At 39.3% G+C, this 27,204-nt stretch overlaps 1 protein-coding gene across 3 annotated transcripts in view; it reads right to left on the bottom strand.

Moving 5' to 3' along the window:
- Nucleotides 1-27,204, bottom strand: part of Greb1l (GREB1 like retinoic acid receptor coactivator) — a 259,135-nt gene that overhangs the window by 91,126 nt on the left and 140,805 nt on the right. For all 3 annotated transcript variants that reach the window (XM_052741511.1, XM_052741513.1, XM_052741512.1), the window contains exons 3-7: nucleotides 25,207-25,366; nucleotides 24,812-25,009; nucleotides 12,725-12,901; nucleotides 7,180-7,356; nucleotides 4,908-5,030 (exon numbers count right to left, since the gene is read on the bottom strand). In XM_052741511.1, coding sequence (XP_052597471.1) covers nucleotides 4,908-5,030; nucleotides 7,180-7,356; nucleotides 12,725-12,901; nucleotides 24,812-25,009; nucleotides 25,207-25,363 — 832 coding nt within the window. In that variant the 5' untranslated portion in view covers nucleotides 25,364-25,366. The remainder of the gene's footprint in view (nucleotides 1-4,907; nucleotides 5,031-7,179; nucleotides 7,357-12,724; nucleotides 12,902-24,811; nucleotides 25,010-25,206; nucleotides 25,367-27,204) is intronic.

Genomic DNA, 27,204 nt, shown 5'->3' with positions numbered 1-27,204 from the left:
AAACACTTGATACATATTTATTGGAATGAAGTAAATGTCAAATTTTAACAATATAGTTTTAATTTTTCATTTTATTATCTCCAAGGTCTAAGGGCAGATAACATACCATAAAACCCATCAAATCACTAAAATAATATTCTAGGACAGCCATGTAGGCATGTTGCTGATGTAATGAAGGCTGGTCTTTCAATGCCAAGAGCCAAATGCCAACTTTTTTCTTTCTCAAGTATCTTGTGATATGATGTTCTTTCATTTATTTTAGAAAGAAATAGTCTGTCATCTTAGGTAATAGCTCTAGCTAAATATACTGGACAGTTTAAAAGTTAGACATTTTTATTCAGGATCAGGCAGATTTTGCTGAATATGGGCATACAGCAAAATACATTCTGCTGAAGTTTGCCTCATTATACTTGTATTGCTGTTGACATATTCTAATACTCACTTTCATCTTGTAAACAGTACAGTTTACTGGCTCATGAGGAGCTCACATAAAATTTGAAAGCGGCATGGTACATAGCTAGTGAAGACTCCTCAGCTGTCATTTATTTTAAACCTGTGGTGGAGCAGACTATGGCAAAGCACACAGGAAGTTTATGTGGTAGATGGATAAAATGGTGCCAACAAGGGAAACTGAAAAAAATCATTCATAGACTTTTCTTCTTGCCTAAGATCTAACTATGACAATTCTGAGTGATTTTCTCAATTAACAGCCCTTCAGCATGGGCCATTTGGTCCTACCTGAAGTCTTACTCTCATCTCAGGTTCCTACCAGTGCTGCATGATTAAGAGATTTTCGAAATCTGGCCTACTGGCCAATTTGTTCCCCATCAAATCAGACAGCTATTCTGATGGCCCAGCTTTGATAATGTACTCAAGGTTTCAAGCACTAAGATTTTTATCTAGGGCTATGGTTTTTTGAGTTAATCTTGTTTCCAGCCATATTACTGAAGGTATTTATCAGCTGTAGGAGTTCCCTGGTAGAATTTTTGGATTCACTTATGTATACTATCATATCATCTACAAATAGTGAAAGTTTGACTTCTTCCTTTCCAATTTGTATCCTCTTGGTTTCCTTTTGTTGCCTTATTCTCTAGCTAGAACTTTGATTATTATATTGAATAGCCCTCCTATATACAAATGATAAATGGGCTAAGAAAGAAATCAGAGAAACAAGACCCTTTACAATAGCCACAGGTAATACAATATATATTGGGATAACTCTAACCAAACAAGTGAAAGACCTATATGACAAGAGTTTTAAGTTTTTGAAGAAAGAAACTGAAGAAAATATCAGAAAATGAAAGATCTCCCATACTCATGGATTGGTAGGATTAACATAGTAAAAATGGCAATCTTACCAAAAGCAATCTACAGATTCAATGCAATCCCCATCAAAATCCCAACACAATTCTTCACAGACCTTGAAAGAATAATACTCAACTTCATATGGAAAAACAAAAAACCCAGATAGCTAAAACAATTCTGTATAATAAAGGAACTTCCAGAGGTATCACCACCCCCGACTTCAAGCTCTACTATAGCGCTATAGTAATAAAAACAGCATGGTATTGGCATAAAAACAGACAGGTGGATCAATGGAATCAAATTGAAGACCCTGACATAAATCCACATGCTGTGGGATGTTCTGTATGGCAAATGTGTTGCTGATTAGTCAATAAATAAAACACTGATTGGCCATTGGCTAGGCAGGAAGTGTAGGCGGGACAAGGAGGAGAATAAAGCTGGGAAGTGGAAGGCTGAGTCAGAGAGACACTGCCAGTCGCCATGATGACAAACAGCATGTGAAGATGCTGGTAAGCCACGAGCCATGTGGCAAGGTATAGATTAATGGAAATGGATTAATTTAAGCTGTAAGAGCAGTTAGCAAGAAGCCTGCCATGGCCATACAGTTTGTAAGCAATATAAGTCTCTGTGTTTACTTGGTCGGGTCTGAGCGGCTGTAGGACTGGGAGGTGAGAGAGATTTGTCCTGACTGTGGGCCAGGCAGGAAAACTCTAGCTACATCCACACACTTATCAACACCTAATTTTTGACAAAGAAGCCAAAACTATACAATGGAAAAAAGAAAGTATCTTCAGCAAATGGTGCTGGCATAACTGGATATCAACATGTAGAAGATTGCAAATAGATCCATATCTATCACCATGCACAAAACTCAAGTCCAAGTGGATCAAAGACCTCAGCATAAATCCAGTTACATTGAACCTAATAGAAGACAAAGTGGGAAATAGCATTGAATGCATTGGCACAGGAGACCACTTCCTGAATATAATACCAGTAGCACTGGCACTAAGAGAAACAATTAATAAATGGAACCTCCTGAAACTAAAAAGCTTTTGTATGGTAAAGGATACTGTCAAAAGACAAAACAGCAGCCTATAGAATGGGAAAATACCTTCACCAACCCCACATCTGACAGAGGGTTGATCTCTAAAATATATAAAGAATTCAAGAAACTAGACATCAAAATACCAAATAATCCAATTAAAAATGGGGTACAGATTTAAACAGAGAATTCCCAACAGAAGATTCTCAAATGGCAGAGATACACTTAAGAATTGCTCAACATTCTTAGCTATCAGGGAAATACAAATCAAAATGACTTTGAGATATCATTTTACACCTGTCAGAATGGCTAAAATCAAACACGCTAACGACAGCCTATGTTGGAGAGATTGTGGAGTAAGGGGAACACTCCTCCACTGCTGATGGAAGTGCAAACTTGTACAGTCACTTTGGAAATCAGTATGGCAGTTTCTCAGAAAATTGGGACTCAATCTACCTCAAGACCCAGTTATACCACTCTTGGGCATATAACCAAAGGATCTCAATCATACCGCAAGGACACTTGCTCAACTATGCTCACAGCAGCATCATTCATAATAGCCAGAACCTGGAAACTACCTAGATGCCCCTCAACCAAAGAATGGATAAAGAAAATGTGGTACATTTACACAATGGAGTACTACTCAGCAGTAAAAAACAATGACATCATGAAATTTGCAGGCAAATGGATGGAACTAGAAAATATCATCCTGAGTGAGTTAACCTAGACCCAGAAAGACAAACACAGTATATACTCACTCAGTAGATATTAGATGTAAAGCAAAGGATAATCAGGCTACAATCCACAGCCCCAGAGAAACCAGGTAACAAAGAGGACCCTAAGAGGGATGCATGGATTTCCCTGGGAAGGGGAAATAGATGAGATCTCCTGGGTAAACTGGGGGTGGGAGGTTGCTGGTAGAGGGGAAGCGATAAGGTGATGGGAACACGAGGGATCAGGTTGGTCGAGTTTGGGGTGGGATGGAGGGGGAGAGCAATGAAAGAGATATCTTGATAGAGGGGGGCATTTTGGGGTTAGGGGGAAACCTGGTACCAGGGAAACTCCCAGGAATTCACAAGGATGACCCCAGCTAAGACTTCTAGCAATAGTGGAGAGGGTGCCTGAGCTGGCCTTCTCATATAATCAGATTGGTGACTACCCTAATTGTCAACAGAGAGCCTTCATCCAGTAACTGATGGAAGCAGATGCAGAGATCCACAGCCAAGCACTGGGCTGAATTCCAGGAGTTCAGTTGAAGAGAGGGAGGAGGGATCATATGAGCAAGTGATCATCAAGATCATGACAGGGAAACCCAAGGGACAGCTGACCTGAGCTAGTGGGAGCTCATGGACTCTAGACTGACACCTGGGGAGCCTGCATGGGACTGAACTATGCCCTCTGCATGTGGGTGACAGTTGTGTGGCTTAGTCTGTTTGTGGGGCCCCTGGCAGTGGGACCAGGGCTTATTCCAGGTGCATGAACTGACTTTTTGGAACCTATTCCCCATTCAGGAATGCCTCACCCAGTCTTGATGCAGAGGGAGGAGCTTGGTCCTACCTCAACATGATACATTGTTGACTCTCATGGGGAGTGGATGGGGACAGATAGACGGGAAGTTGGGGGATGGAACAGGAAGAGAGGAGGGAGGGAAAACTGTGGTTGGTGTATAAAATAAATGAAAAAATTTAATTAAAAATGTGCTTCTGTCTTGTAGCATTAAAAACTAGATCCTGGATTCATCTACTGTGATACACAATGCCCCCAGGAGCCTTGTTTCATACTCATCTAGTGTGCTATTCTCTTTAGTCAACTCATGGTTTTTTGTTTGTTTGTTCTGTTTTTTGTTTTTCCTTTAGAGGGCCTTGTTTTCTTGATGTCCTCTATCCTCTCTGGCTCTTACACTCTTTTTGCATCCTCTTCTATGGGGTTCCCTGAACTCTGAGGGGAGGTAGTTGCATTGTCTCAGGGTTTAAATGGAAGTCTATCCTAGGATTCTAGTCTTCATGGGTGTGTCCCAGTATGTGCTACCCCATAGCTGTGGTGTCTGATTCCGACATGCTCTACTATCAGAGTCCCTGGCATCTCAGTCTATGCTTAAGCTACATTTTCTGCCAATTGTCAGTTCCTTTCTCTATTCCTTTCTCTATTCATTGTCTAACATTGGTAGGACTATTTTTTTTTTTAAGATTTACTTATTTATTTTGTATACAGTTTTCTGCCTGAATGCCAGAAGAGGGCACCAGATCTCATTATAGATGGTTGTGAGCCACCATGTGGTTGCTGAGAATTGAACTCAGGACCTCTGGAAGAGCAGCTAGTGTTCTTAACCTCTGAGCCATCTCTCCAGCCCATGCTAGGACTATTGAGACCTAGTCCTGGTTCCCCAGAGACTTATCTATCTCAGTGCAGGGTTCTAATTATAATAGTGACTCAAATGGTATCTATGTAATACTCAAATGGTATTTTATTTGAAAACCTCTCACTCAAACCAGCTAAGCAAATTTAAAGATGCTTCCTAAACACACATCTATCCTTGCAATAACATGAAACTCTTTCATACCTGTCTGAGCGAAGCCTGCTTTGTATCCATTAGCTGTTCCATTTTCTGGAGCCACAGCTGATGACACTGAAGAAATGGGTTTAGTGGAGTGGCAGACAGCAGAGGACTGTCGGCTTCTACATTCTAGAAGGGAGTGAAAACACAATATGAAGAAGCTGGTCTTTATTTTAACTGGCAAATCCCCATAAGATCCATAAGATCTTTGAAACAAGTCTCTGCTTCTTGAATGTCAGCAGCCTTCCTAATTACTGTCTCCAACAGTCTGTTCAGGCTGGTGAACAGTTCTTCCTAAGCCAGATGTGATGCTTACGGCAAAGAACAATCGTGATTTTATGGCCCATAGATCAGTTCCCACATGAAAAGTGCCAATAACCAACACAGTCTTGCTAGTTTTATGGGTAAGACAGAGGCTAAAATGTCAATATTTATAAAAAAAACCACATTGAGCTTTTGGGATACCAGGTAATTTCTTTTTCATAATTAAATAGTAACTTTAACCCATCTAGTCTGCTTTCAGACTTTTCTACTTAATCTGAATGACTATTCAAACATCAGAGAAATAAAAACTGTATAGATAAAAATAAAAATTAGAAGCAAATTATTATTATTCTCAGTTCTTATTAAAGGAAATAGCTAAGTGGTATTTGAAGTGATTATTGATAATGCAGTGGCAATCTTTGCACTAAGTATCTGAAACTAATGGGGTTCTGATATGACTCTACTTGTACTATGTACTGACTCAGTGAACACTGTGATAGTCTCTTGGACTTCGAGTTCCAATTAAATTATGCTATTACTAGTCTCAAAAAGTAGCACATGAAATATACATGATTGTATAACAAGGTTACAAGAGTTCTAAAGAAAGTTCCCATGGGAATGAGACATGTGCAAAGGCAGTTTCCTGAATCACCCTATGCTGTGACTTTCTGAAAAGTGATTGTATTTTGGTATAAAGTTTAACTTCATCTTATGCACATCATATGTATATAAGCATATTGATATTATGTGATTTTATATAAATAAAAAACACAATTTCAGCTCCAAAATAAAAACTGCTGTAAGTATGAGGCTACTTTAAAAAATGACCAGTGAAGTGGTCAGAGGACAAAAGTTCTTACCACCAAGACTGACACACAAGTTCAGTCCCTGGAACCCACACAGTGAAGGGAGACAACAGATTCTCACAGGTTGATCTCTGGCTTTCACATGTGCTGTGGTGGCACACGTGTGTGCATTGCACACACACACATACACATCATTCTATCAATCAATTAATGTAAAAATGTTATTTTTCACTAGAAAAATGAACTCTCTTAGCACCAAGAAGTTAAGTATATTTACACAAGCAAAACAAAAGCGAAGGAAAAAAGTTAAAAGACAGAGAGACTATGTTTATCAAGTTTTTAGTCTTTCATTAGGGTTTATGATATTCAGGAAGACTTTCCAGAGGAAAAGTCTTTAGCCTTTACCAGGATAAAGAGCTATGAATGAAATTCTTAAGGTTCAGTGGTTGTGAGATCAGAGCTCTGATGACAGCGGCTTGGAACATGCAACATTATTTCCTGTGGCATTGTATAATGCCTCTTCAAATGCAGCCAAGAGTAATTACGGTGGAGGACCCAGAGACAAATGTGCTGTTGCAATTCGGATTTATGCTATTCCATAGTCAGGCAAAAATCTTATGTAGGCAAGAAGGGTAAAGACAATTATTCTATGGAGAAAAAGTTCTCAGCATCAGAAGAAACTGCTTTAGGACAGCGGCTAAAATCATGGTGATTCCTACCAAGAACATGAGGATATGACTTCCTACAGAGTAGCTGACTAAATTGTTTCTAATTCCAAAGAACAAAACTGCCAACTCACTCATGGACTTCCCTGCACATCCAGAAGACTGGATTGCTTACTTGGTATGTTTTTGGTAAAATAAAAATAGAAAAATGTAGATTGGTGAGAACTGCTAACAAACTGAAATAAAGCAAAGAACACATTTTACACTCAGGGAAATGAAAAGACACCAGGAGTGCATTTCCCAGCCCCAGAGCTGCACGCTTTCTCTGGAGAGAAATGGAAAGACTTGTATTTCTTACACTCAAATGCTTCAGTTAATTATAACAAGGGACAAGTCAAACAACCTCCCAAAGGCTTCACATTTTTGAACAACCTTTTGAACTTGAGCTATTTATCTATCCCACACCTGTACTCTGAACTCGGTAAGGGTCACTAGTCACCACCCTGGCATCCTCCTCCCCTCCCCCTCCTGGAACTTGATTACCTTTCCAGCAGATGAGAGGCCCCTTGGAGAGCACGCCCTGGGAGGTCCTGACAAGGTAGTACTTCAAGTGCTTCTGTTTCTTTGGCTGGGTGGTGAGCTTCAAGTTAATGTGGTTGGAAAATTCTGTGAAATATCGAAATCCTCTTTCTCCACAACCAATACAATTTCCAGAAAACCCTGGAATGGGGAAAGTCAATGTTACTAGTGGCCTTGTAAGCTGATACACTACTTCTAGATGTAAAAAGTATAAAAATATTCATAGTCTGTGAATCAACAGTGTCTCAACTTTTAGGAAATACTTCAGAAGGGGAAAAAAACCCAAGGGTAAGGTTTTAGTAGAGGCCCGCCACCACATGCCTATCTTTCCTCTTTGATTTTAAATTCTTCAGATACAATTGCAAAGAAACCAATGCCTGTAAACTGGTACTCTAAGTTCAAAAGAATCATGAAATTTAATATTGCTCCAATGCTGTTATTTAACATGAAATTCACAGTCAAACTATAACAGCAGAGTCATTTTTATAACAGTTAAAGGCTGGGAATAAGTTAAATGCTGCTATAACAGGACAATGGCTAAGAAAATGAAAAGTATCACATGACAGAATTTATATAGCATATAAAGAGAGGAAAACCGGGTGGAGGCTGAGGAATGTAGATTAGTGATAGAATGCCTAGCTGTGGAAGGCCTGAGTTAGAGCTTCAGCACTGGGAAAGGGAGGAAAAGGAGGGAGAGAAGAGGGAGGGGGGAGAGGGGGGGGAGGAAGAAGGGGGAGGGATGGAAAGAGGACAGAGGGAAAGGAGGGAGAGAGAACAGACAGAAGGGACAGAGGGAAAGAGGGAAGGAGGAAGGGAGAAGGGAGGGAAGGAAGGGGGAAAAAAGAAGAGAAAGAAATTTTTGTCCGAAAGCTCTGCTCCTTTCTTAAGTACCTGCTGAGGAGAGAATAATATGGTGAATATCAAAGAATATGATATGTCTCAATGAAAACAGCTTTATGAAACCCACTACCCTATAAAATGAATGAATAATAAAAAACACTTTAACTTAAAATATTGATGTTTAATTTTTTATTACTTAAAAACTATTTAATCATTAAAGACTGTTGTTTATTATTCTAAAAAAGGTTTGTTTTTTTGTTTTTGTTTTTTCAGACAGGGTTTCTCTGTGTAACAGCTCCGGCTGTCCTGGAACTCACTTTGTAGACCAGGCTGGCCTTGAACTCACAGAGATTTGCCTGCCTCTGCCTCCTGAGTGCTGGGATTAAAGGCGTGCGCCACCATGCCCTGCTAAAAAAGTTTTTTAAAGAGTCTATGGGTCCTACTATTGGTTCTCTGCATGGCTCCCCACAGCAGCTTGTCCCCAGAGACCCACAGTCATATGAGTGTATGATAAGTATCTGACCCAATATGGGACAATTAGAATCTCTCTTGTAGAATTTTATCTAGATGGTACTGGACCCTAGATTTGCAAGGGTTTGTAAAATTGGAACCCAACTCAATTACACATGAACTCTGGTTTTGGAGAGAATAAGCTAAGAGCTGTGACTAGGACCCTTGTGAGTAGGAGGGAGAAGGCAGCATGGGCAGAGCTGTGAGATGCTAAGCTTGCTGGACACTTCTGTTCCTATGAACATAGTTGAGCAGGTGTCCTTGTGGTATGATTGAGCATTCCTTGTGTATATGTCCAAGAGTGACTCTTCTGTTCCTATGAGAGCTAGACACAGCGCTATGAAATTATCATTTTTTCTTTACACATCTCAGCTTCTTAATCTTTTATACTGAATGTCTGAACAATCATTTGGACTAATTAAACAAAATAAGACTCTATATGGCCTGGCTGGAGCAGATGTGGAAAGAGGAAATGGAGAAGGCTGGGAGGATAAGAAACCATGCACTGCTTTATGAAAAGTCAGCCATTAGCCCCTTTAATATACAAAAGAAGGAAAGACCAGGAAGACAGCGAGTTCCTTTACTCATATCTAATGAAAACAGAACATGCATACAGCCATACAGATGAACAGGACAAGGGCGAAGACAAGGCTCCCTGCATCCAGTGTAAAGACCATGGACCTGTCTATAACACCTGAGAACAAGGCTGCTGACAAACTGACAGTTCTCAAACCCCTCAACCAACCTGGACTATTAACAAGGATAGAGAGAGAAAAGAAAGGCCACAGGGGTAAAAAGAGCATTTTACAGTATTTCCATCGGAGAATACCAATAATTCAAAGCATTTATAGACAGGATGTCCAAGTTATTCCTATAACAACCATATGCTGAACACCTTCCAGCAAACACTGGAGGAAAACGGTAAACAAGAGATGACCACAACCTCTGCTTCATTACACAGAATTAACAGTTTCTTTCTGTCATCTTATCAAGTAATGAACATTAATACAAACTTATAAATTATAGAATGCATTCAGTGAAGCATTGTATTAGAGAATACTTACATATTTCTCAATTTGTTGAAGCTGTAGGCCAATAGCAATAAATAAAAAAGTCAATGACTGTTTAATTCACTAAGTTCCTACAGTCATCTATCCACCTATCTGTCCATCTACCCATCCATCCATCCATCCATCCATCCATCCATCCATCCATCCATCCATCCACCCACCCATCCATCCCTCCAACTACCCATCCATCCTTCCATCCATCCATACATACATATATACATCTAATTGTCCATCTATCTGTCCATCTAACCATCCAATCATCCATCCGCGAGTCTGTCCATCCACCCAACCAACAGATATATAATCTGACAATGCTTTCTGTATCATAAGGATTCCTCTAGTCATGAAGAACTATTAATGGATTATGAGACATTTTTCAGGGTTTTTAGTTAGAGCTCTACCTCACCTATTCCATTAGAAGAGAATATAATGCTTTTAAAATACTACATATGTTTCCCAAATTGTTTTACATCACCAATGAGTCTTAAGTGCATGAATGGAAGGACTGTCCCTTATAATTTCCCCTCCATGTCATAGTTTAGCTTAATTTTTATTACACAGTACAGTCTGAATAACTTCTACCAAATGAAGAAATGAAGAAATGAATGCTTGGACCTTCTTTGGTAATTTATTACAATAAATAAGATTTACTATTAGATTTCTGTATTAAACTATGTGCTTAATTTCATTTAAAGAAAAAATTAATGCATTTTTTTGTTCAGTATCAGGGAACAAACTTATGGCCTCTATCACTGAACTACACTTCCAGTCCTCATTTTTTTGACGAGGTCTCGCTATGTAGCCCAAGGTTACCTTGAACTCTTGATCCTTCTGCTCTACTCTTTGGTGCGGGATTACAGATGTGTGCAACTGTGCCCAGTACATACACCTGTGAAGTACTTTTTTGACACTTGTGAAGCATGAAAATGACCATTAGATGTTAACCAATATATGGCTCTGAACCATAATTTAAGAAGCCTTTACATAATCCTAGCCCTTGGGAGGCAGAGGCAAGTGGATCTCTTGTGAACTTAAGGTCCACATAATGAGTTCCATGCCAGTCAGGGCCACACAGTAAGATCTTGTCAAGAAAGAAAGAAAGAAAAGGTGGAGGAGGGAAAGGACTTCTATATTGCATGTTGAGGGTTACTTTCTGACTCAAGATATTGACTGATGTTTTTTAAGGCTTTCTGATATTGTATAATTTGGATGGCTGCATAAAACTAAAACAAAATCAACTTATAATACAGTAGCTTTTGTCCTCTTCCTTTTACTGATATTTGTACTTTAAAGATATCTAAATAAAAGGAATTCTGAGAAGCAAAACCTCTAGAAAAACACAGCAGCAAAATAACATCAAAGCTCATATACCTACTTGTCTTTTTATTACAAAACAATTTAAAAAACAGCTAGGTATGGTGGTGCACACATTTAATCCAGCACTGTGGAGGCAAATGCAGATCTTGAGTTTGAGATCCGCCTGGTCTCTATAGCGAGTTCCAGGCCATCCAAGTCTACATAGTGAGATCATGTCTGTCTTAGTTAGGGTTACTATTACTGCAGTGAAACACCATGACCCAAAGCAGGTTGGGGAGGAACGGGTTATTTGGCTTACATTTCCACACCATGGTCCATCACTGAAGGAAGTCAGGACAGGAATTCACACAGGGAAGGAACCTGGAGGCAGAGGCTGATGCAGAGGCCATGGAGGGGTGCTGCTTACTGGCTTGCTCATCATGGCTTGCTCAGCCTGTTTTCCTATAGAATCCAAGACCACCAGCCCAGTGATGGCACTACCCCCAATGGGCTGGGCCCTCCTCATCAGTCACTAATTAAGCAAATGCCCTATCCCTGGATCTCATGTAGGCATTTTCTCAATTGAGGTTCCCTCCTTTCAGATGACTCTAGTTTGTGTCAAGTTGACATAAAACTAGCCAGAACACTGTCTCAGAACAAGACATAACAAAAACAACCAAAACACCAAATCCATTTTCTTTTTTCATGATGTAGTACAGTTATGTTGTGAAAAAGCCAAGATTCTAAGCCAAAAAATAAAAAATTCTGGGATACTGTTATATGTTTCATAGCATTTATATATCCCTAGTTATTTTAGGTGAATTGAGAAGTATCTGTTAGTTATTTATTTTTCAAGACAGGGTTTCTCTGTGTAGTTTTGGGATTAAAGGCGTGTGCCACCACCGCCCAGCAAAGTAGTCACCTTTCTTGTTACTGTGATAGACTGATGACAGAAATGGCATAAGAGGGAATGGTTCATTCTGGCTTATGGTTCGAGGGATGCAGTTCATCATGACAAGGAAGGAAAGGAATGATGCTCCTGGCCAAGCATCAGGAGTGTGAGGCAACTGGTTACAGTGTAGTAGTCCTCCAGCCAGGCTCTACTACCTAGGAGGAGCCAACTCTCAAACACTGGTGACAGCCTGTGGGTAATATTTTAATATAACTTTTACTGAGTGCTTTGACAATTTCATATATATATATATATATATATATGTGTGTGTGTGTGTGTGTGTGTGTGTGTGTGTGTGTGTGTGTGTGTGTACATTCTGATTATTATGTCCCTTTCTAGTCTTCCTTCTGTTAAAGATATTTTACATTCAAGCTAATCATATCTATGAGGCCTTAGGTAGTACTGAAAATTTGCAAATACCTTACAAAGGGAATAATTCACAAACAATTGAGAATTGACCTCAGGTTCAGATCAGTGACTATCAGAATAAACTTTGCTTTATTTAATAAAATGCAAAAAACTTTTTATATGGCTAAGGATAAAATTGAGATCATTACACATGCTAAACAATTATTCTGCTCTTAGACATAAAATGTTAAATTTTGATAAATTGCATGCTGCTTTTTAATTTTCTCAAAGTTTTGCATGTCTAATTTTTGATAATAAAAAATATAAAATATATTTAAGTTAATGAGAGAAAAATATTTCCTGTTTGAAATTAAACCATTTAAACTCTAACTAAATTCAGGGACATACATATAAAATTTTCTGATAACTTTCAATAAACATGTATTTCAACTCCTTCCTCTCGGGAGGAGTTTTATAGACATTAAACACTCACCTAAAAGTGCATTTTTTCCATGGTCATCTGGTAGAAATCGCTTATCTACAGCACATACTAGGATATGTTCAGGAAGATTGGGAGACTTGGCCCCCACCAGGAGGAATCCCGCTGGGATGTCAATTTGTTCCATACACAGCGATACCAAACGCAAATCCTTTCCTGCTTGACAAAACCCTGAAAACAGTAAGAAGAACACAGCAGAATTTTAGGGAAGTATCTCCTTATATGCCATGGGAAAGTAGTTATCTGTGGGAATCACTTCTAAGAACTCAAAGCACATGTACCCCAGCAGAAGACTAATGTATCCTCTCCTCTCTGGTAACATCAGGATGACAGCTCAAGTTTTCTGGCCCACAAGTCAGGCAATCATAAATAAATAGCAAACCTTGGGAAGTGCATATAAATTTTATATGCACATGGTAAGGTTTTATGTTCTCTCTCTCTCTCTCTCTCTCTCTCTCTCTCTCTCTCTCTCTCTCTCGTGTGTGTGTGTGTGTGTGTGTGTGTGTGTGTGTGTGTGTGTGTGTGTGTGTGTTTGGTGCACTTACATGTGAGTGTGAATGTGTGTGTTCAGGAGCCTGCAGAGGTTAGAGGTTAATGTCGGCTGTCTTCCTCTACCTTATTTGGAAGAGTCTCTCATTGAATCTGGAGCTCATCAATTTGGATACGATGGTGGCTATTAGTTCCAGGGATATGTCTTCTCTTACTCACCCCCACCAGTATGGGAGTCACAGGTACTCACTGTCTTTTTGTGGGGCTGGGATCTGAACGCAGACCCTCATACTTGCAGCACAACTGCTTTACCAATGATCCATCTGCCTAGCAGAGTGTCTTTGTTTTCAATATGAAGTCACTTCTAACCATACAACCCCAATCACTGAACAAGATGCTCCCCATATCACAGCAGCAGAGACCGAAGCTCAGAGCTTGGTGACTCATCAGGGAACTGGTCAGAACTAGAACTCAGAATAGACTGTTTTCACTAGAGGAGCCAAGATGTGACAAGTACTTAAGTAATCACTTTGTAATGGACTATTACATTCACCATTAGTTCATAATTTAGAAACAGATGCCTCATATGCCTAAAGACACAGAATTGAACAGAATATTTTCCCTTGAGAATTCACACTGAGCCAGACAATGGTGGCGCATGTCTTTAATTCCAGCACTCAGGAGGCAGAGGCAGGTGAATCTCTGTGTATTTGAGGCCAGTCTGGTCTATGGAGCAAGTTCCAGGACAGCTAGAGTTACACAGAGAAACCCTGTCTTGAAAACAAACAAACAAACAAACAAACAAAGACCTCACACTGAGTTAATTAGAAGAAAATGTAAGAAGTGAGTAATTCCAAACACAGCATCCTAGAGGATAGCTATGGTCCTGTTGTAAATGTTCTAGGGTGACCCTTGTTGTACTCTAATATATGCTTCCCTAGAGTTGTGATAGTCCCAGCTGACCAGACGCTGGAACACCACTCTAGACAGGTTACTTTAATATCCCACCTTTCTAGTCATAGTTGATTGGTCCAGAAGTTGGCATCTGATAAAATCATGCCAATCAAAGATTTGGATTCCTATACTAGAATTCTCAACATGGAATTGGGGGGTGAGGAGGCATGGCCCAGTGTGGCCTCTGGCAGCTTTCCTGTTTTCTTGACCTGTGTATGAAGTCTCTCAACAGACATAGGGAGCTGGGCAGATGGGCTTGACAGTGACTAGACCCCTGCAGAATCTGTATTTGCATTTTCCATGGTTTGGTCCTGTGATCTCTGGCTTCTGAATTCTTCCAATAATTTCTTTATTTTGCCTAAGGTAGTTTCATTGGGTTCTGTTATTTGCAACAGGAGGTTGATAAATGCTATTTCAGGAACCCGTAGAAAGTGGCAGATGAATACCTAACTCCTGGGAGAACACTATCCTCATTACCCATCATAACACAGCTGTGAAGAAATGTGGGCTTCTATTAGCAGTAATTCATATCATGATTTTAAACACAAGTCAACAAATAATTGGATGCCATCAGTTAGTATATGAACAAGAAAAAATAAAACTCATCAAAACATTGTATGGCCCAAGATGCATACAAATCTAACATGCTATAAATCATCAGAACTTGAAAGCAGGTGTAATAGAATTAGAAAAAGCCAACAGAAGACCTCAGTGATAAAAATAATGTTGCTGAACCACTTCAAACTTACAGATCCCCTTTAATGTCAATGAAAACAATTCAACTTTTAGTGTTCATGATGTAAGTAATACCAAAAGTGACTTTCTTGACAATTTACATTTTGTTACTCAAACTGTCATCTGTTTATCCAAAAAGCAAATCATTTATATGTGTGAGGAATGTTACTTATTCAGTTTAAAAACTTTTTTGGAGCCAATAGACATACAGGACCCTCTGGAAAAAAAATCTGCTTCTTGTACTGTCATTAGGTGACAGAGTGCAAAGACTTGTAAGCTGGGAATTAACAACGATGTTGCTGGAGGTATGCTGTGGAACAATCTTTGTATACTGTAAATATGTATTGCTCTCATTGTTAATAAAAAGCTGACTGGCCAATGGCTAGGCCCTTTTCAAGGCAGAGAAAATGCTGGGAAGAAGAAGGGCAGAGTCAGAGGAGATGCCATGAGCTGCAGAACAAGCAGGATGGAAAGTACATACATGAGGTAAATGAGCCTTGGGGAAGCACATAGATTAATATAAATGGGTTAATTTAAAATGTAAGAGTTAGCTAGTAACAAGCCTGAGCTATTAGCCGAGCATTTTATAATTAATATTAAGTCTCCTTGTCAGTTATCTGGGACCTGGCAGCCAGGAAAGAGAAGTCCACCTACAGTGGTAAATAATGTTAAAGAAGTACCTATCAATAGGTGGGCACAGTGTTATTTAATCCTTTCAACAGCTCTAGCAATATATTATCTCCTTTTCATAGATGGAGAACCTGAGTCTCCAGAAAGTAAGAAACTTCTCCAAGGTTATATAACAAGTCTAGTAAAGTTCAGTGATATAAGACATGGGAAATTTGCTATATAAACTTCATATATATATATCATATATATAAAATGAAGAACATGCTGTTCAATCTGGCAAAAGACAAGCTAAGAATGAGGTATGATGGTACATGGCTATGATCCACTTAGGGTCAGGCACAGGCTTTCTCATCCAATTACAAAATACTTGGGGCTGAAGAGATGGTTTGGTGGTTAAGAGTGCCTGCTGCTCTTGCAAAGGACCTGAGTTCATTTCCCAGCACCAACATGGGACCAGCTCACAACCACCTGTAACTCTAGCTCCAGGGGATTTGACACCATCTTCTAGCCTCAAGCACATATAACTCCACACAGATATAGAGTATATACAATTTAAAATAAAACATAATTTTTTTAAATTATAAAATACTAAACCAGGAAGCACTTGAAAGTATTGAAAGGAGTATCTAGATTGCTCACCAAAGAGATTACTAACTGCCAATAAACCTAGAACACAATTCCCCTAGGAAAGTGACATTCTTACTTTTAAGTATGACTTGTTTCAAGAATTGGGACATAAACTACCTTGCTAACGAGCATGGATTAACCATTAATGAGAAGTTTCTGACTGGCTATTAATTGAAATATCTCTGGGAGTTGCCTTTGTCACCAAGGCTGGAGCAGTGAGTCTCTACAAGGGTGACTCTATATTGGATGGGTATGGCAACCACAGCCTGTATCAGTTTACAAAATTACTGCAATGTGGTTTGAACATTATGGTTATATAAAACCTTGAGGTTGGCTTTGGAGGGATGGCTCAGTGGTTGCGAGTACTTCCTGCTCTTGTAGAGGACCACAGTTTGGTTCCCAGCTCCCATGCTGGGTGGCTCACAACTATCTGTAATTCCAGCTCCAGGAATCCAACACTCTATATTCTGGCCTCTGTGGCCTCACGTGCACATACACATATTTTAAAAATAAATCTTAAAAGAACCAAACCTAACCTTAAGGTCACCATCACATTGTTGCTTAACAGATGGCTCTCATAAGTTCAGGGATTAAAAAAAAAACAACACTATTGTATGTGTATTTATGATATGGGGTGCACATACGCCACAGCACGCATGTGGATGCTAGAGAACAACTTCGTGCAGTTTCTTCTTTCCTAACCACCTTCACATGGATTCTGGGAAACAAACTCATATCACCAGGGCTTCTGTGGCAAGCACCTGTATCTGACGAGCCATCTTACTGTCCTACTAATTTTGTATGAGTGAAATTTAAACAAGGATCATTATCATTTCCTAAAACCTAACTGTTTATTATAATTCCCCACTTTAAAAACAGTGTATAGCCTTTCATCCAACATATGCAGAGAGAGTAAAACTAGTCAAGTGAGCTCACAGTTCATTTAGACAAAGGCCATTACCGTTGTGTAGTCTTACTATTATACAATTTCACATTGTTTTCAGCTATACTGATACACTGTTTAATTCATATGTATAATGGGCTGCTGTTTAAAGTTGGGAAGCTCAGGTAAACACAGAAAGGTAATTTTACTAATGCATCCAAATGTGCTCATTGGGTATATTAAGTTCAATTTCTCACCCTTACTCATTCAGACATCTCCCCTTCATAAGGAGCCACCGGCTGCTGACAGCTCCTAGGGAGGGAGATTCTTTTGTGAGTGTGCTCTCATTGAGTGTGCTCTCATTGGTAAGCCTCCCGTGTTCCAGTGTTGTGGCTCCATGCAACGCACACAGGTGAAGCACTACCTGAATTTAGTGGGTTACCAGAAAAGAAAGACATGAAGTTGGTAGTGGGACACACTGGGGGCATTAGAGGGGGAAGTGGGAAAGTGGATATAATTATATCTCATTGTACATATTGCATGAAATTCTCAAGAATAAAGAATAAAGAAAGCTATAATTTTAAAATTATAGTATTAGAAATGGGAATATACTTTAGTAGTAGAGTGATATAACATGTACAAGGCCCTAGTTCAATTCCTAGTAACACACACACACACAAACATGCACACACACACACACACACACACACACACACACACACACACATATATACACATACACAAAATCAGTAAAATTATATAAAATGCATCAATATGATTTTAGACATCAAAAAATTAATGCTTGCTTTGTTTTATTTGTAGCTCACTATGTAGCTCTGGCTGGCCTAGAACTCGCTACATAGATCAGGCTGGCTTTGAACTCACAAAGACCCACCTGTCTCTGCCTCCCAAATATTGGAAATTAATGTTATAAAGATTTAAAAAAAATAGTAATTATGGTTCAGCCTAAATTTTATCACATAGAGTAAAAAACATAAAAATTGTGGAAATAAATTTCTATATCCCTTTAATCCCTAAATATAGAAATTCCATAACTTAGGTATTAAATGTAGATTGGGGGCTGGGAATATAGCCTAATCTGGTTGAGGTCCTGGTTCTAGAGCCAGAATAGGGAGAGGGTGGGGGGAAAGAGGAGAGTTTAGACTGTTTTTAAATGCTGAAAACATTGAAATCCATTTGTCTCTCCTAAAACAAAGTATAATCTTTTATTTTGAATTTTCAACAACACACATTTTTTATTCATCCAACTTAAAGTTAATTAAACTACAACTATTAAATCATAAACTGTAGACAGCTGTTGTATAGCATAAATATCAAAGAATATGTTAATATACTGGTCAGTCTAGAATAAGTGCTTTCTACTTAAGGTTAAAATTTTTATCATATGCTATGCAATGAAAGAATTATTTCAAAATGCTCGAGGAGTTCAAAAGAGCCTTATTAAAAGAGACTTGTGACTAGGAAGATTGAGGGATGCTAAAATATTCTAATCTCTTCAATATGTAAATGAGAGAAGGGTCCAGGAAGGTTAACCAAATGTCCCGAGGCCAACAGCCATAAACCAACAAAGAGGACTCCACAACCCAGACTTCTAACTCCACTTGAGGTGTCCCCTCAACCTCCAGGTCTCTTGCTGGCTGTAAAGGCACATGCCTAAAATTCTACAACTCTGGATACTAAGGCAGCAAGACCTTGAATTCAAGACCAGCCTGGGACAGAGAGTGAGAATTGATCTCACAACTAAATAAAAAAGGAAGTCCAAAATCAGAAACAATAAGCCACCACCACAAAAACCCAGAAAAAAAGTGGGCTGAAGAGATGGCTCAGTTGTTAAGAGCACTTATGCTCTTATAGAGGACCTCAGTTCAGACCCTACATGGCAGCTCATTACAGTCTACAACCCCAGCTCCTGGGAGAATCTGATGCCTTCTTCTGGCCTCTTTGGATACCAGGCACTCATGTGGTCACATGCACACATACGTGCAGACAAACACATACATGTAAATAAAGAATAAATAGATCTTAGAAATCAACACTAGAATAAGTGCTTCTGACTTGTCCATGCTTTCCCTGACTCCAACACAGGACACCGCACTATGACCTCTTCAGTTTTTGTCAGTCCTCACCGTTCCCACGGTGCCCCTTTTAGGCTAGATTCTGTGGGGCATTTGATATGACATCTGTGTCAACCATGACTGTCAGCATCCACCTATCTCATCCTCACTCATGAATTCTTAAAATCCAAGATTTTAGCTATGAGTGGTGGCATCCACATCTCATGCCAGCTACTCAAGAGGCTGCGGATGCTGAGACCAAGAGTCTGTCCATCTGGAAAGTTTTTACAAACCACAAAATGATCTATGTTTAGAACATAATGTTTCATTTTTCTTCTCTCCCTCCCACCCCAGGCCAAAGGTCCGTGTCGGGTGTCTTCTTCAGCTGCTCTCCACCCTATCATTTTGAGCTAGGGTCTCTCACAGAACCTGGAGCTCACTAACTGGCTAGCCTGTGAATCCAGTGAATCCCAGGGTTACACAGATGGGAACCTGACTAAGCCTGCTTTGTACTATGGGTGCTGAGAATCTGAACTTCGTGCATACAGCTGGCACTCCACTGATGGAACCAGCTCCCCAGTCCAAAGAGTGACACTTCTGAAGAGATTTCTCTACCGCAAAGGTGGGTCGGGGAAACTACTATGTGGTCCCTGACTAAACACAGAATTAGAAGGCATAGTGTGGAGAGTGCCACAGAAAGTATGATTTTTTTTTAAATGAAAGAACTATTATTTCAGAGTGATTTCTGGGGCAAAATGAAAACTAGATAATTCATTTAAATGAAGAAACAGGAACAGTTTTTAGTATGGCAGCCTTGGGGGTTTCCATTTATGGAGGAAGGATAGAGGTCAAAAGCTATCATTAAACAGTGCATGGACTCTGTAAGAAGCACATTTTCTAGACTTCTTTTCTTAAACATATTGGTACCTGAGACCATGAAAAGGTAAAATGTGGAGGAAGGTCTGTGAAAAGGGTGTAAGAACCAAGCTTCTTGTCTGAAATGGGGACTCTTTAAACAACACTCAGCAGTCTTGTCATAACACAAAACAGAAAACAGACATCCACAAGGATAGACATAAATGGTTGAACAAAGAGTAAATGGTGGAGAAGAAATGAATCTCTATGAGGTAAACTTCAAATAAACATATGTAGCTACTTTGCTCACAGGATATGGTGCGTAGCTACTGACTGTGTGCATTTCTTCCACAGCATGGGGAGCCCGGGGGCAGGGAGAAGACACTACTTCAGATAACTAAGTTCAGCACCCAGTCAGTAACATGAGATACGGATACTGGGCATTCTTAGAATAATGTGGCATTCCACCTCTGTGATCTTCATCCAGACCCGTGGTCTCTGAGTCATCAGAAGAAAAATGAACTCTTCCAATAAAGGGATTTCTTACAGAATCCTTGACTAATATTCCTAAAATTGCCAAGGCCATCAAAGCCAGGAAAAAACCTAAGAAAATGTCACAGCTAAGAGGAACCTAAGGAGATCATACAATTAAATCTGGTGTTAATATTCTTGATAGGACCCTGGCTCAGAAAATGACATTAGATAAAAGCAAGGAAGCAAAGTAAATCATAGACTTGATTGTTAAAGTTAATAAAAATATATGAGCACTAAGTCATTAGTTGTAACATATGTGCTCCCTGTACTATGCTGTTCACAGGAGAAATTGTGTATTTATAGAAATGAAACTTCAGGCTTACATTTTCTAAAAATGTAAAACTGCTCCTAAAAATAGTCTTTAAATACTTCTCTTCTAGTTACTTGCCAACACAGCCTCAGGCAATTTAATTAAAAAGGAAGAATGGGGTGGGAAGAGGAAGCATCACCAAGGCTAGCGTAGGGTCTGGAGGGAATCAGTTCATGGCCAAAGATGGCCAGTTTCAAAGGGAAGTTACTAAGTCTAGTTTGTAGTTATCCTGAAAATTCTGAAGTTCACCTGCCAAGGACCTGGTGTTTTACTGTAAACATTTCCTGACTGTTTCCTCTAAATCCTCATTGTCAGGAGTTAGCACAGCTAATTAAACACATTATAGATCAGAGATCCCCAAAGAGAAAAAGTATTACGTTAAAAGCAATGTTTATGGTTTCTTTTCTAACTAAATATAAGCTGTGGTTAGCTACAGAAGCCATGAAACGTGACTGGATTTCCAGACCAACAAGATTCCAGCAACCCTCATGGCAGAGAAATAACTCTGAAAGGTGAATGTGACCACTCCTCAGAGCCCACTGGATCACTGTGGAGCCCCCAGGAAGGCTTTAGGCTGCTGCTGTACACAGGAAGACCGCTGCTCCTCCGGGTGGACAACTTGCTTTGCAAACTTGCTTCCAAAATCACTTCGTTCTGAGAGCAAAAATGAAGGTTGCTCTCCTGCCCATGCTCTTTTGAGACAAATGATTTTAATTAAAACACTGTGGTGCTGATAGCAGAGAGCCTTCTTTATAAACTTCAACTGCATTTTCTTAAGAAAATAGCCAATGTTTTAACTTCATAGAAAGGGATTTGCATTCTCCAATTATCTCCAGCTTGAAGGCCACAGAGTAAATAAAAAGGGGGAAAGGCATGCTTACTGACACAGCAGTAAACCCAACTGAAGTAATGAAAGTGGCTTTCAGGGGCCTAAAATCTGGTTGCTCTTCACCTGCGTAGACAATCAACTGCCTCCCAGCAGGGTAGGAACCTACTCTAGTCCAATAATTTACATAAGGAATTAGCAACCAAAATTTACCTCTGAATGGCAGCCCATCAGATGTTAAGTGTCTGCTTATCTAAATTGCCTCTAAAAATAGCTTTACAGTCCCTTAAGCCTTGGCAAACAGAGGATTCCCCAGGAACTGGAAGATGGTGTTCTCAAACAAGGCCATCATTCTATTGCTGGGTTTCAATGCTGGTTTTGTAAGTACAACTTTAGGGCTGCGTTCCTTTTGAGCAGGAAAATTATTAGAACAATCTCCAAGTGAACAGAATTGATAATACTATGTGAAATATAAAATACCAGGTTATACACAACTTTTTATTTTAAACGCCATCTCATGGGGGAGTTAAGCAGGGACATGAACAAAGACCTTCAGTAGTCATAAGAACTGGAAGCAGTTGATGTAGGAATTTGAGTACAGAATGAGTGTTTTCAGAATGTGTTGGATTTGAATATTCTGCTTTGGTGGAGACAGTTCTTTATTCTCAAAAAAACTGCCACCTTTATCTATAAAATCACTATATCCCTTTTGGGGCTGAGGTAAAAGGATCACCCCAAATTCTAAAGCTACAGCATGAGTTAAAGGTCAGCCTGGGTTAGAGTGAGATCCTGACAAATATATAGAATGTATCCTAACGTTGTGGGGGTTTTTCATTGTTGTTGTTTTGTTTATTTGCTTTCTCTGAGACAGATTCTCACTATGCAGCTGTGACTGTCCTGGAGCTCACTATGTATATCAAGCTGTCCTCAAACTCACAGAGATCCACCCCTCTGCCTCCCAAGTGCAGATTAAAGGCATAATTATTTTTAGGATATCAAGTTCATATTTTGGTGGCTATGAAATACTTTTTCAAAATTCCTGTTTATAAATACCACCACTACTATACTGAAAACATACCCCGAGTACAAAAGGACAGGGAAAATGCTCTTCCACACTTTGAGAAAAAAAAATTGGTTATTTCAAAATCATTCCCTAAAGTTTTTACTCTGATTCTATGTAATTATCACATGTAATTAGATTCTCAATGAGACACCGTCATTTTAAGCACTGTTCAATGTCATTTGTTACTTGATGAGGTGACTGCACAGTTGAAGAAAAGATGTAACAAAAATACATATCAAGTAAACAGCAACACAATGCTGTCACTGTCCACATCTCATGGGTTTAAAGGCTTATGGTATATCAATAATGAGTAAACACTATACACCATACCAAGTCTGGGCAAAAGAGCAATCACACGTGGAAGCAAATCTCTGGAAGTAATGTGTATGGGCAGGCCTAACGTGAGGAACACTAATGGACACACCTTCTAGGGATACTTGTGAACTACAAGAGAATTATTCAGGTCTCTTCTGGCTAGAGGATCTGGATCCCTCTATGGGTTGTCAGATTCTCAAGGAAGTAGGAAATCAAAAGAAAATGAACTCCCAAACAAGCCAACTATGTTTCTGGCTTCATCAGGATAAGGCTTTAATTTACTTGTTCTCCAAGCGTTGTCAGGAAATTGTCCTGAGATCTGGAACCTTCTTCTTCCCCTCCCCAATGTCTCCTCAAGGTTTCCATGCTCTGACACCATGCAGATTAATGTCAGTCAGCCAGAATATAAAAATACATACCCCCACATACTAATTAGGTGGGTGATCAGAACATAGCCACAAAGTAAAGGGAAGAAATCAGAGTTACAGTTGGGATAGCACTGAAACCACAAACAATGAACACGTCAGAAACCAGGGTTTCCTTGTTTAAAATGTGTTTCAAAGTGTGGTGGGAAATACAGCTGAAGTGTACAGCCAGAATGAGATCGCCAGCTGGTGTGCTGGCGTACATCTTTAACCACAGCACTAGGGAGGCTAAATAAACAATCTCTGTGAGTTGGAGGCCAGTATGCTCTATATAGTGAATTCCAGGCCAGCCTCAAAAAACTGAGGGGGTGCGGGGAGGAAGGGTGGGAGGGAAGAAGGGAAGGAGGGGAGAGAGAGAGAGGGAATCAAATTACTTATATTTTATACTGTATAAACAAATTTTACATTTATAATATTTATAAAAGGTTTATATTTTACCTCTGCACTCAGTAAGTACAGCTGTAGGGCCAGTGAGATGACTAAGTAGCCAAAGCTGCCTCCTAGCAAGCATGACCATCTGAGTTTGATCCCTGGCATCCCCAGGTGGGAGGAAAGAATCTACTCCTGCAAGTTGTCCTTTGATCCATGTGTGTGCCATGGCTCATGCACACTCACCCATACATGCAACACACACACACAAGACATAAATAAATGCAATAAAAATGTTCTAGGTAGATGTAGTCAAGCATCTAGGATCTCTGTTACTATCTTGGGGGTGGACTAAAAGGAGAAGAAAGATGAAACATTGTTTTAATAAAAGCTCATGAGAGAATAAATTCTTACAGAGTACTAGAGAAGCTTTGACCTTTGAACTTGCATTTGCACAGATCCTCTCAATGAATTGGTTCAACTGTGAACCACAGTCTCCTATCTACAAGAGGGAGTGGGGCTTGTGTTTCCTGTAAACAACTGTTGTGAGCCCTTAAGAGTCCATAGGGATGAGGATATTGTTGTGTGATATTTTGATCACATTCTGACAATAAAGTTTGCTTTTAATTGGAGGGCAGAGCTAGCTACTAGATGACCAAAATTAACCATAGAGGTTTTGGAGGACTGGGATAGAGAAACAGGAAACAATAGGGTGGGGCTTAGAGAGGGTCTCAGCCCTTTTGGATGGAGGAACAACAGAGACAGGAGGCCAATGGTCGCTGCTCCATCACTTCTCTGATCGTTCAGGTTCTTACTCCAATATCTGACTCCCAAATTTTTATTGATAAAGAATAATTAGATAAATGCATCAAGATATAGTCACTCATTCCTTCCAACAATGACTGGTGTCCAGCCTTGAAAACCACATGGAAAGATTGGAAACAGACCAGATGAATACAAAGCTGAAAATAATTCAAAAGTGCAAACGTACCATCTGTAGTGCAAGATCCTTCTGGGGCAGGTTTTTGTGAATAGGGAATTGGTGGGCTGTTTGAGTCAGACATCTCTTCTTCATCGTCATCATCTTCCATTTCATTAATTGCTACATTGTTAGAAAAATCCAGGCTGCCATTTTGAGTGTAGCGGTGTACTAGATCTTTATCTAGGTCCTCCACTTTGGGTTTGACATCTGGGTAAGCAAAGAAACAAATGTAAATTTAATTTTTAAAAATGATGCTTAAGGAAAAAAGGTTACAAGAGAAATTCTCAAAGATATTTTTGAGGAGGGCAAGACTAGCATTTTTAACAATTGTTTGAGTTCCCAGGATTTAGAATTCTCACTTCTTTTGAAAGGGTTCTAGAAATGCATGCAATTGAGAAACTTACCTGCAGATGAGAAAGGATGCTGATCTGGGTCCAGGTAGAGCTGGGAAAAGATTGGCCGTGGCACTACACTACTACATCTGAGTGAGGCTTCTATGGAATTGTGTAGAGCTTCCTCAAATCTAGCAGATTTCAGTTGCCCAGCATATGAGTTCCCCATGGTCTGTACCAGCACATCCCAAAGAAAAAGAGGAAGGAAAAAGTTGTGTTAGATGTTTATGTTCTAAAATCACATGTATGGGGCTAGAGAGATGGCTTAGCTGTTAAGGGTACAGGCTGTTCTTGCAGAGGCCCTGGGTTTGTTTCCCAGCACGCACAGGGTGCTTCATAACCATCTGTAACTCCAGATCCAGGGGACCTGATACCCTCTTCTGGCCTCCAAGGGCACTGCACATACATTCATGCAGGTAAAAACTCATACACATAAAATAAAAATAATCAAAAGAAAATTTAAGTATATGTCTGCAAATATAAACTATGTCCATATAGCTATGAACTGTATGAAATACATTCTTAAATCTAGCTGGCAAGATGGCTCAGTGGGTAAAGTTGGTTGCTGCCACATGGAACCCACATAGTAGAAGGAAAGAACCAAGGAACTCCTATAAATTGTCCTCAGACCTCCACATGTATGCTGTGTCATACACAGGGCAGCACATGGTACACATACACATGCATGTACACTCACACACAAAAAGAAAGAAAGAAAGAAAAAACTTTTATATAAAAAAAAGATATTTAGTGCAAGTTATCTGTTACATTGATTATGATGTTGATCTTTACAGTCAAAGCCCATCTCAGCCCCTTTAGAAGATCTCTGATAGGATAAAAGGGTAGATTATTGAATCTACTCTGAAAAGAAAAAGGGAGAATATGAATATGAGAAGATAAAAAGGTAGTTTATTGAATCTACTTTTAAAAAGCAACTACTAGTTTTAAATATTTTACATTGAATTGGATTTTGTATATTGTATACAAATTGTGTATATTGATACAAAGTTGAGATTATTTTTGTTGGAACATACTGTACATATATTTCTACTCTTGTTCAAGGTATTGTACCTGTACAGCTCATTTAACAATGTAATGCAATTTTCTAGTCCTTGAAAATTACTATTACAAACTAATTAGGATATAAAGAAATGCAAGTTAGTAGTTAGTCATTACAATCAAACTTGTAATCATATTAGGTATGTTTTGAAGGTCAAACAGAGATATATTTTAGATGGGCAGGTAATCTTCATACACTTCAGAGATCTACAGAACATGGCATTTAAGATGTTTTAATAACATAGGTTCTTTTTTTTATGACAATAAGACATGTTTGCTCTTGGCAGCACCAATCTACTTCAGAGAAAATGATGAGCATCAAAGACACTCCTTATGGAGTTTACTTTCTTTGTGGCAAAAGTTAGACACTGGGCAAGAAATGCCCTTGCCTTGACTGCTGACAGTATGCTGTCCAAATGGACAAGCAGGACACAAAATAAAGGACTGCCAAACTTTGCCAAGACAAGGTAGGAAGGCCCTTCAGAAAATCCTCCCTCACAGATAAGTCTGTCAGATATGCTAGGCCTGTAGGCTGAAGATGGATGCCCCAACGTTGCAGAGAAATCTTGAATGACTGTCCACATAGCCAGCTCTTTCTGTCATTTCTTACATTTTTTGGAAGTCGCTTGTTTGCACTTCCTGCTTACTTAGGTAATATTATTTCCTTCTGGAGTCTCTGAAGGAGTTGAAGATTAGATAGTTATAATTATAGTTTTCCTTATTAACAAATTCAGAAAAGAAATTCACTGAAGAGATATAAATTTGAAAGTCATCAAAAGATAGTTTTCGGTTGGTAATACAAGTTAGGATAGAAAGTAAATTAGGTACAACACTTTGGACTCACCAAAATAGAATAAATAATGGAGTATCGTCTCTGAATTTATCAAATGTTTATGGACTTGGACATTGTTAATGTAATTCTTGACTGTATATATTATATATAGTTATTGT

This window comes from Peromyscus californicus, unplaced genomic scaffold (genome assembly GCF_007827085.1).
Source record: "Peromyscus californicus insignis strain IS unplaced genomic scaffold, ASM782708v3 Scaffold_17__1_contigs__length_78620276, whole genome shotgun sequence".
NCBI lineage: Eukaryota > Metazoa > Chordata > Mammalia > Rodentia > Cricetidae > Peromyscus > Peromyscus californicus.
The sequence above is the reverse complement of the archived record's forward strand: the minus strand, read 5'-3'. Positions and strand labels throughout refer to the sequence as shown.